Below are 10,899 nucleotides of genomic sequence, written 5' to 3' on the forward strand. Positions count from 1 at the left end.
GTAGATGATGCTGACGTTAATGTTAAATCCCCAAACTGAGTATATACGACTTTTAAGTAAATCAGTCTCTTAATTTAGCTAAATGTTGAGAAGCTCTTTGATCATTCTGATAGTATTACTATTAAATGCTTTTGGGGGTTGGTGGCTTTTTTATCAACAAACTTATCACATATACCTTCTATATGGGGTATTTTGTTACAGATTGGGGATTCTATTTAGATGATAAAAATGTTTTTTGATTCATAGAAAGCGATTTCCAGAGTGGAAATCCCCTAGGTCACTCGTTGAGAGCTCACTCAGATTGGTTGAGTAATGGTTTGGGGTTGTTTTTTTTTTACATGCTCGTGAGTGAAGCCATTGGAATTGTGGTTCTGGAGAGATACTGAAAGGGAATGTTTGGAAGGTGTCATCAGAGCTGGGTTCTTGTGTTTTTGCTTCCCCGTCTGTCCTTCTAAATATTGATTTATTTATTTTTGTTTGGGGCTGTGCTTGGTCTTTGTTGCTGTGGATGGGCTTTCTCTAGTTGCAGCGTGCGGGCTTCTCATTGAGGTGGCTTCTCTTGCTACGGAGCACCAGCTCTCGGACAGGTAGGCTTCAGTAGTTGCTGCAGGTGGGCTCAGTAGTTGTAGTTCCCGGGCTCTAGAATGCAGGCTCAATAGTGGTGGCACATGGGGCTAGTTGCCCCACAGATGTGGGATCTTCCCAGATTAGGGATCGAACTGGTGTCCCCTGCATTGCAAGGTGGGTTCTTAACCACTGGACCACGAGGGAAGCCCCCCATCTTTTATAGCTCCTGCAATGCCCTAGCAACTGCCACACCTGCTCACAGCCCAGCTCAGACCCTGCTTCCTCCCCACTAACAGAGTGTCTCAGTACAAAGGACGCCTGCTTCTCTTCAGTGGAGCTTTTCCTATATAAATCTCCTACATGGATTTCTCTCCTCTCCCCCATCTTCTTCTAGAGAGACACATCCCTTCTCATGGCCCTCACACGCCAAGCCTGAGTCACAGCAGCAGGCAGGCAGGCTTTGAAGGAATGAGTGAGTGATATTTAGGGAAGGGGTAGGGATTAGAGCGTGGGAGCCAGGCAGTCCAGATCTTGGTGCTTCTCGCACCTGACCTGTGGCTCGTGATTCGAGGAAGAACGGCTACTTTGATGAAGCACCCCCTTACCGTAGCTTTGTAGCAAAGAGTAGAATATGTCAAGCTGTATGTCAGCCCCACTTCCACCCTTTGCTGGGCCGCTCCATGGCCTTGTGCTATGGATGATAATGATTATCCCCATTTTACAGAAAAGGTAATCGAGGCACGAGAGACAGCTTCTTAAGGTCCCGTAACTAACGTGGTGAAGCTTGGGTATGGTTCCTGCCTCTTTGCTCTCCAGCTTCTCATAGTCTGTTTTTGCTGATTAAATTATATCTGGCAATTGCTTGGTGCAGAATAAATGCTAAATGAACAGTAACTAAACACAGATTATATTGATCAGCCCAAACCTGTGAGAGCACCATGGGGCCTTGACGCTTAGTTACGTCACTCCCAGCATCAGGAACCTCCCACACTGGCTTCCAGAATCGTCCCCTCCTGATGCAGTGTCTGGAATAGAATGTAATTGGCACCACCTGCCTCAACTGATCCAGTGTCTGTTAGTTCTCCTTACATGTGATTCCTCGAGAAAAAAAAAAAAATAACTCCCCTCCCTCCTTGGATCAGAGTTGAGGCCAGAAGACATGAGAGCGCTGACTGGAGCACCCAGATCCTAGCCTGGGCACAGCCGGGCAGTTGGATGGGTGTGTGACGGTGCTCTCACCCTCGGGCCTGCCTGGCCCTCGTAGCCCACCTGCCTCCTTGTCCTTGCTCTCAATGGACCTGTCATTCTTCCAGCATCATCTGTAAGCCCCTGACCTTCTCCCAACTCGCCCTTCCCTCTGATTTTTCCAGGCTGGATAGGATGAGAAGCCACTGCAGGAAGTGAAGGAGGGTGAAGGTGGTTTTCAAAGCCTGGGGGACACAAGGCAGGAGGAAGAGGCATAGAATTGGAACTCAAGGAGAGATTGCTAAATGCTGAGTTAAACTTTTCGGGCTGCGGTTTTTTCTCTGCTGAGCAATTATTAAACACCTTGAGTAACAACCATCTTCCATTTCCTCAAAATCTTTGCCAGTCCTTTTGCATAGTTCTTTTGAAACATAAATCTCTGTCGCTCTTGTTATTGGCAGATATAAATTGTTATTTTGATGGTGTTCATGATGACCCATGTGAACACACTGATTCTCTTACTATGTATCCTTTTATTTTCTTAGGGAAAGGAATTCAGTAAGCGGGCCAATAAGTGGCCTCCCCCACTAAGGTCAATAATGTTCCTGATCTTTTGAGTGCATCTTAAGACCTTCGGTGATAGCAGCTAGAATCAGGGAAGGAGGTAGAGTCTGGGTGGCAGGATGTGAGAAGTCACTACTAAGGGAGGGAGCCACTGGGAGAGGAGGGCCTGGTGGGGGCGGGGGGAGATCCTGTTTGAGGGATATTGCTCGCCAGGACAGGGGTGTCAGAGAAACCTGGTCAGATTTGGAAGCACAGCTTCGTGGTGAGGCACTGCCTCTTCCCGGGGCTGTTTGTCACGAGTGAGTGATTGCAGTACGGATGTGATGTTGGCCAACCCCAAACAGAGACTGGGAGGAGCCCCTGACAGCACCTGTAGTTCTCACGTGGGGCACCATTCCTCCTGAAACTGGAGGCTGGCAGCAGAAACACCGGCCAGCAGATCGTAGTTCAGGTGCTGTTGACATACAGCTCCTGTTGCAGGAGTGGGCCCACTGAGGTAGGCTTGTTTGTTTTCTAATTGTTCACCTTGACATTTGTTTAACTTAAGCAGGGTTACTTAAAAAAAAAGTCTTCTCATTAGGAATTGACCATCAGCTCTCCTCACTTGCTTTCTCTGTGTTTTCTGTTTCAGTTGCTGATATGTGTTCAAGATGAGTGGGATGGGAGAAAACACCCCTGACCCATCCAGGGCAGAGACGCGGAAGCGCAAGGAATGTCCTGACCAGCTCGGACCCAGGTGAGACTCTCACCACGCACACCTGAGCCTTGGATTTGAGGTTTTATCGTATCTGTTTCACACTTGATTCACATGCTCTCTTTGGTTTTTCTCCTTAACTGTCAAGCCTTTGGATACATATTATTTAACTTGTATTTTAGATATGCTGATCGGTTGCAGATTTTATTCTTACAAGTAGAGGCAAGCTCCATATTTCCTCTAGGTTCCCTGTGTACTCTGACTCTTAAAACCAGTTTATTCTACATAATCTTGAATGTTTCACATTTTTACTCCTTTTTGCTTTTAGAAGGTCAAAAAGACAAGAGATCCCATAGTAAAAAGGTTTGCTGCTAAGAAGTACCAGCTTTTTTTTTTCTTCCTTTTCTCTTTCTTTCCTTCTAAGAAATGAAATGTTAAATCCTGTTGCTTTTGAGTTGATTACAAAGACTGAGGATCTTCAGTGAATAAAACAAATAATTTTTTAAAACAAGTTTCATGTTATATATTATGGGTGGAAGTATGCGTTGTTATGACCTCTATATGGGGTAATATCACAGTATCTGTTAAAATTATAAATGCATATCCTCTTTGAACTTGCAGTTCCATTTCTAGGAATTTTCCAATGATATATGTTGACACATGCAAAATGACTTATATATGAGGTTGCTCATTGCAACACAGATTATAAACACAAAAGATTAGAAAAACCCTAAACATTTGTAGGGAGCTATGTAAATAGTTGTGACACATCCACACACAATATAGCTCTGAAAAAGAGTGAGGACACTCTTTATGGGTTGATATTTAGCAATTTCTTAAGAATATTGTTACAGAGGAAAAGCAAGATTCAGAAAATGTGTATAGTATCCTACCATTTCTGTAGAAAAAGAAAATAAGAATCTGTATGGTTTTAGGGTAATTAGGAGACACAAGAGTTGTTACCTATTGGGGGGAATAAGGACTAGGGAACAGAGGTAGAAGAGAGACTTCACTCTTTTGATGATTTAAATCATGTAAATACTTTTAACATTTAAACAGCCACTTGTATTCAATGGCCAATAGAAAGACTGGGTGAGGAATACCAGGGAAGAGCACTGGGAGCAGGAGACAGAGCAGAAAGCCTTTTTCCCATCTAGTTGCCAAGCAAAATAAGCAGATTGAATGGCCACTGACCACACTACAGCCCGTCCCCAGCTCCTGTGTGCACCCTCTGGATTCCGTGGTCCTCCCTGGCCAGCCTCAGCCTGTCTGCCAAACTGCCTTCACAGCCCATGGTCCTGGCCAAGGAGGCGGGTGGTAAATAGAGCCTCTTCTCTTCCAGTGTTCTGCTGGTTCTAGGGGTGTGCATGGCTCCCACCACCCCTGTTTCCCCTTCTCACCCGTGTGTCATTTAGTTGGTATCTTTGGGGGCTGGGGTGATGGAGGGAGGTGGAAGGGGTAGAAGGATCCAGAATTGGAATTTGGCTCTTTAGTGCATGGCAGCCATGGCCTTCCTTTCTCCAGACTTAAGAAAATAGAAGCCAGGAGTGAAAATGAGACTTAGCAAAACCCAGTTCTGGTCACTGAGTGATCTTGGACAAATCATGCAATCACTATAAAATAGAGAAACTGTGTTCTGTCTTAGGTTTATTAGTTGATGAAGATAATGCTAATATGTAAATGCAAGCATATGAATCTCTATTACAAATTACAAAGTTTTATAGATTGGTATTACATACAAATAATTATATATTAAGAACATAGCAAGCTGCTACTCTGAACAGTGTACTTTTCTTATTTATTGTATTGTTAGAATGTCATCCAGTGGACTCTGTGCTGTATTTGAGAAAAAAAAAATAACACCCTGTAATTATCAAAGGGAACTTCTAAGTTTGCTCTTTCATCAAATTCAGATGAGAAGATCTTGCCAATTTTTATTTTTCCCCTCCCTTCCATTAACGTTTTAAAACTCAAGTTGAACTTGGACCATTTGTTTACTTTTTGCATGTCATTCAGCTGAACAGTTAACAGAGACCCTGGGTCAGTTTCACTTTTGTTTCTAGCTGCACTGTGGTTTTTTAAACATTATCTTAAAAGACCGTTGGGTTTAATTATTAACATCCTAAAGAAGTGTATGAAATGATGAAGATTTATTTTCATTATTTTGCCGTGAAGTTTATTCACTCCTGTTATAACTAGTTTAACTTCCCTTTCTTAATCTTAAATTTTTTATAAGCATGAGCTCCTTTCCCTTTCTAAAACTCTTATTTATTTAATAATAGATTTGATGCCTGTTTGTACCAAGTGTCGCTTTAAGCACAGTGTTGGGCAGATCATCCTTGTCATTACGAAGCATACAGTCAAGTGGGAGACATTAAACACATTGAACAAATGATTGCATAAGGGAATTTGTAATTACCAATTGGGACAAGGTTGACTTAAAGACAAACAAAGAAAAATGCAACAACATCTGGGGAAAATTCAGGATTTAACTTTTGTTTGCTGTCTGTATTCGGATGTAGTTAACATTCTTATCTTTTTCATAATAGCCCCAAAAGGAGCACCGAGAAACGTAACCGTGAACAGGAAAATAAATATATCGAAGAACTTGCAGAGCTGATTTTTGCTAATTTTAATGACATAGACAACTTTAACTTCAAACCTGACAAATGTGCAATCTTAAAAGAAACTGTGAAGCAAATTCGTCAGATCAAAGAACAAGGTAAGAGGGCCAAATGAATCCTTTGGAGAGTTGAGTTGCTTTCTGTTTCTCCATGTGTGAGAAATCCCTTCAGAGTCCCTTTAATCCATTTCTTAGGCTTAAATTATTGATGAGAAGATGATGTCACAGTGCAAGATGAATGCAGGTATCACTTGCAGTGGTTTATAAATAGCCTCTGTATAAACTTCAGCAATCCCCTAAAGATGGAGGGGGCCAAGGTGAGGCAGGGTGATGTAACTTTTCATCTAGTAAAACTCAATTAGGTGCCCACTGATCCCACACCACCTTGGTATTTTCATAGCTCACAGAGCGAGTGACTGTCAGAATTTGCAAGTGAGGAGCCAGTCAAGGATGGAAACCAGAAGTAAGAAAGTGAGCCACCTCTTGTTTCAGCTCGTCAGCATGTTTAAGTCTGAACCTCAACTGGCCACGCCACTAAATTAGAGTTTCATATCCCGAATGACAAGAGATTTGAAAGGCTCCACCTCGAGACAGAACTCTTTTGTGAAGTTGAAACACAGAACATGACAGCTTTCTTCCTGGGCTTTTCTTGTCTTTCTTTTTTTTTTTCTCTTTAGCTCATTTTCTGCCTCTTTCCTTTGATATTTTTGCCTGTAGAAAAAAATTCAAGAAGATAGTATTTTAAAAATCACATCGGACTTTGTAGTGCCAAAAAAAATTGTATTAGGCAAGTACGAACAGCATCTTAGCGCCCAGGGCCAATATATGCTCACGAAGTGTTCATACACTGCCTTCCTTTGGGGCCAGGGAGATAGTTACCTCCTGTCATCTGTTTTTGAATGCATCCTCTTGGAGTTCATATTGGGTTGTTTTTTTAATCTGCTTTTTATATAACGTTTAAAAGAGGCAGATTTTAGAAAAATAATGTCTTGTTTCTACACGTGAGCTTGCAGCTTTGCCTGCTGCCCTTCATCATAAAATCCTAATTGTTTGCATATTTTCATCATAACATTTTCCATTTTCATACAGATAATATTGAGCTAAGTTTTATATATATAAATTATATATGTAATTTTACAAGTATAGTTCTGTCTTCTAAGAACTGAAACACATACACATAGCATCCACAAGACAGATTCTGATAGCAGCCCACTCTAAAAATGAATATTTCCCGGTTTCTCATCAAAATTATATCATCGTAATGTTCAGCTTTCACAGAGAGGCTATTCAATGCCTGCCTTAGTCGCCTTAATTTCTTTCTTCTTCTTTTTCTTTTAAGATTCACTAGTTATCAACAACCTCAGTTTCATCTCAGTTTGGTACAAGCAAATGGATAAAATCATAGTCCCAAAATTTTCTAGGAGAAATAACTGGTTCAAGGTTACAGTGCTCTGAAGTTGCCACATTTCTAGATGCTGATATCATCACAGTGGGGAAATCACTAAGCTTCTTGTTTTATGTTTCTGGAGATTTTGAATGGTTCATTTTTACAAACATCAGATTTTTAGGTAAAACTTCCACACTTTAAAACAGTTACATATGTATGTGTTTTACTATCAAGGTCTTGCACAAGGTTTTACAGTTTTGCAAAACCTTGGTATTCCCCCCTTCAAACCATAAAACACGTTCAGATGTGTCACGCTGGGACTCTGCCATACTTTCACTGTGGGTGTAATCATAAGGCCGCATACCACAACCACCCAAGAAGCAGCAACAATAAACGCCCTGTCACGTCTCCCTCTTACAATAATGTTCCCATTAATTTGAAAAGTAACGTGTTTTGAAAAGGAAAAGCAGAAGTTAAAACCCCAACGAAAAGTCCAGGCATACTTTTCACTTCTCGACCAGTCTGATATTTTAAGACTATTGCTAGTTTAATAAATTGTTTTTTAGAAAGAGCAGGGACCTTAGAATCAGACCAGGTGGAAGCTAGGCATGAATCCTGGTTCTGTCCCTTACAAACTTTTTGAACCTGAGCAAATTATTTTCACTCTCTGCGACTCAGTTTCCTCATATAGAATTTGGGGATCACAGCCTCTAGGTTGCATGGTTGTTGAAGAAATAAGGAGCTGTGTAAACATTCCCAGCAAGTACTTGTCACAGTATTTAGTGCATATTCAGTAGACATCTTTCCCACATTCAGAAGAAAGGCATTTTTTTCCTTCGTGTGTGCTGCGTGCTGAGGCACTCAGTTGTGTCCAACTCTTTGCCACCCTGGACTGTAACCCATCAGGCTTCTCTGTCCATGGGATTCTTTAGGCATGAATACTGGAGTGGGTAGCCATTTCCTTCTCCAGAGGATCTTCCGAACCCAGGGGTTGAACCCACGTCTCATGTCTCCTGCATTAGCAGGCAGGTTCTTTACCACTAGTGTCACCTGGGAAACCCCTTTTTTCCTTCATCTATGCTCACATCTCATACCGTGAGCTCTTCCTTTTCAGATGGAAGGAGGAGGGAAAAGGTGGGGACATGGTTGTGCCTGCCCTCCCCTACAGGGTCATTTGAAGAAAGTCACATTTTTCTGGGGCCAGAGAACTCAGCATAGCCTCCGCCGACCAGAGGTGGACACTCTGTGTGGCTCTGTGCCACCACCTTGATTTTTCTCAGGAGCTGGCAGCCAGCAAATGTTCAAAAGCAGCATGAAGGACAGAGTGGAACCCTTCCTTCTCTCTGTGCGCTTCCACCCGCCCAGCTACCAGTCAGTGTGAATAGACTCCAACCATCATCTTTACCGCATCATCCAGACTTCATTTGTATTCCTGTCACAGGTCGTAGCGTGAATAAAACCCTCGCTGTTCTGAGGGGTTAAGCCGTGTTGTATGAGACTCACACTCAAGGCTACACAGTCTGGAAGACGGGCTCCCATAAAAGAAACCCACCCCAGTCCAAAGCTTAGGCAGCTCGGCCCGGCCGGCTGGGGTCTTTCACTCAAGTCTGCTTGGCCATCAGCTGCTCCTCCCCATTCCACAAGCTTGGGAATAAAGGCAGAAAATGAAAGATGATGGCCCAAAGGATGGGGATTTGGAGGGGGGGTTACCAGCTACCTAAATAAGTTATCCTCCCTTGTCTGAAGCGCTTTCTGAGCCCCAGGTTTGGTAGACGCTAGCTCTACAAGAGCATCATGCGGCTGTACCCCTCATAGCAGCAGACCAAGCACACAGAGTCTGCACTTGAACCATGACCCCTGCTTTTGAATACTGAAGCGGGATATTTCTTCCTATGTGGTATACTAGTAAATGGTGAAAATCTGTGGCCATAACTTACAAAGAATAGTCATAAGTAGTAAGTTATCTTTTTTCCCTAACTGGGAAGACTAATACTGCTTCTGTTTCACAGAAAAATACGAATGATTTAATTTTGGATGACTGGGTCCAATTTCACACTCCTTAGCTAGAAGCTTAAATTTAAAATTTTCTATGGAAAATACTCAGTGACTCATGTACTCTTAAAAAAGTAGAATTGAAGCATAAAGTGACCAAAACAAGAGGGAAGTTCTAATAATTGATACATTTCCACTGCCCTCTTTAAGTGAAGTGAACGTCACTCAATCGAGTCCAACTCTTTGTGACCTCATGGATTCTAGCCTGCTGGGCTCCTCTGTCCATGGAATTCTCCAGGCAAGAATACTGGAGTGGGTAGCTGTTCCCTCCACCAGGGAGTCTTCCTGAACCAGGGATCAAACCTGGGTGTCCTGCATTGCAGCAGATTCTGCATTGCAGTCTGAGCCATCAGGGAAGGGCTTTTAAGGTAGTATCTCCTCTATTACTCCTACATAGCCACATTTTTTCTTATTTTTCTAAAATAATAATCTGAATTGTATTATTTGGAAGACATTTGTCCTTTTATTTAAAGCCATTTTAGTGCATATATTTGAATATAGGATGTGATATATTTATCAGTCTGTGGAGAAACTTGTTTTACCCTTTTATTATTTTTCCGAATGTCAGTCAGTTCAGTTCAGTTGCTCAGTTGTGTCCAACTCTTTGCGACCCCATGAATTGTAGCACACCAGGCCTCCCTGTCCATCACCAACTCCTGGAGTTCACTCAGACTCACGTCCATCAAGTCAGTGATGCCATCCAGCCATCTCATCCTCTGTCATCCCCTTCTCCTGCCCCCAATCCCTCCCAGCATCAGGGACTTTTCCAATGAGTCAACTCTTTGCATGAGGTGGCCAAAGTACTGGAGTTTCAGCTTTAGCATCATTCCTTCCAAAGAAATCCCAGGGCTGATCTCCTTCAGAATGGACTGGTTGGATCTCCTTGCAGTCCAAGGGACTCTCAAGAGTCTTCTCCAACACCACAGTTCTGAATGTAGATAGCAATAAAAATAAAAAGTATATTTCAAAAATTTCCATTTGTACAGGCTTAGTTTGGGGGGCAAATTCCCTGTTGAATCAGGCAACCTGTTAAAAGATCATTCTGGTTTCTCACTGTGATTATTCTAATGATTTAATTTTGATTATAGTATGAGAGCACTGGGATTATGGATTGCTTCATACATGTAAACGTCCCCTACAATTGAGCATAGCATAAAAAATGAGTATTTTAAGAGAGAGTGAGGGGCAGTGGTGTGCTGAAGTCAACTGGTGTCAACCATCAAGAGCCAGTTGTTAAACTTTAAGAATTTTATAAACCAGTTAATAAACACAACCATTATTGAAAATTGTTTAGACTTAATAATTAAATTACATATTAAAAAAAAGGTAAGTAAGATTAAAACTCATTTCCTAATTATTGTACTACATTTTACTATTACCTCTTCTCTAGAGGCCCTTGACTCATGGGATAAGACACATGATAGAAATATAATACTAGACAGTGGTCGTCACTGCAAATCTCTAATTAGCATCTAATATTTTTACATTAAATATACATAAAAATATTGTCCAACTCATCGGAAAAGTCACAGACTGACAAACAATTGGATTTCTGTGTTTAATATCTTGACCGTGTATTTTCATGATTTCACTTTTGTGTTATTCTTTAACCTAAGTGAAAATTTCAAGCAACATTTGTGTCAGAACTCTATCCATTCATCAGTGGTAATCATAAGATAGCTATAAGACAAGAGTTTGGCAAAAGTCAACAAACATTCTGTTAGAATCATTTGGCTCTATGGAATTTGCAACAGAGGGTGTCATATATTTTATTATCACTTGTAAATTATATACTCCACATCCTTTGTACTAGTAAAATTCATAATA

At 41.7% G+C, this 10,899-nt stretch overlaps 1 protein-coding gene across 2 annotated transcripts; it reads left to right on the forward strand.

Moving 5' to 3' along the window:
- Nucleotides 1-506: 506 nt before the first annotated feature.
- Nucleotides 507-7,943, forward strand: LOC104993650 (nuclear receptor coactivator 2-like). Of its 2 annotated transcripts, XR_825853.1 has the most exons (3): nt 507-2,812; nt 2,948-3,052; nt 5,560-7,943. XR_825853.1 is itself a non-coding variant. In XM_010846975.1 (2 exons), exons 1-2 carry the CDS (start codon nt 2,967-2,969, stop codon nt 5,747-5,749), a joined length of 276 nt encoding a protein of 91 aa, XP_010845277.1. In that variant the 5' UTR covers nt 2,948-2,966; the 3' UTR covers nt 5,750-7,943. The 2 variants fall into 2 exon arrangements, 1 of the variants encoding a protein (XP_010845277.1); XM_010846975.1 differs by lacking the exon at nt 507-2,812.
- Nucleotides 7,944-10,899: the final 2,956 nt, after the last annotated feature.

Source organism: Bison bison, unplaced genomic scaffold (genome assembly GCF_000754665.1).
Source record: "Bison bison bison isolate TAMUID 2011002044 unplaced genomic scaffold, Bison_UMD1.0 scf7180017864241, whole genome shotgun sequence".
Lineage (NCBI taxonomy): Eukaryota > Metazoa > Chordata > Mammalia > Artiodactyla > Bovidae > Bison > Bison bison.

Excerpts from the sequence above, each read along its gene's own strand:
- LOC104993650 (XM_010846975.1), top strand. The coding sequence starts at position 2,967 with ATGAGTGGGATGGGAGAAAACACCCCTGACCCATCCAGGGCAGAGACG. Across the intron at positions 3,053-5,559 it reads CCTGACCAGCTCGGACCCAG|CCCCAAAAGGAGCACCGAGA; the intron begins GTGAGACTCTCA and ends TTTTCATAATAG.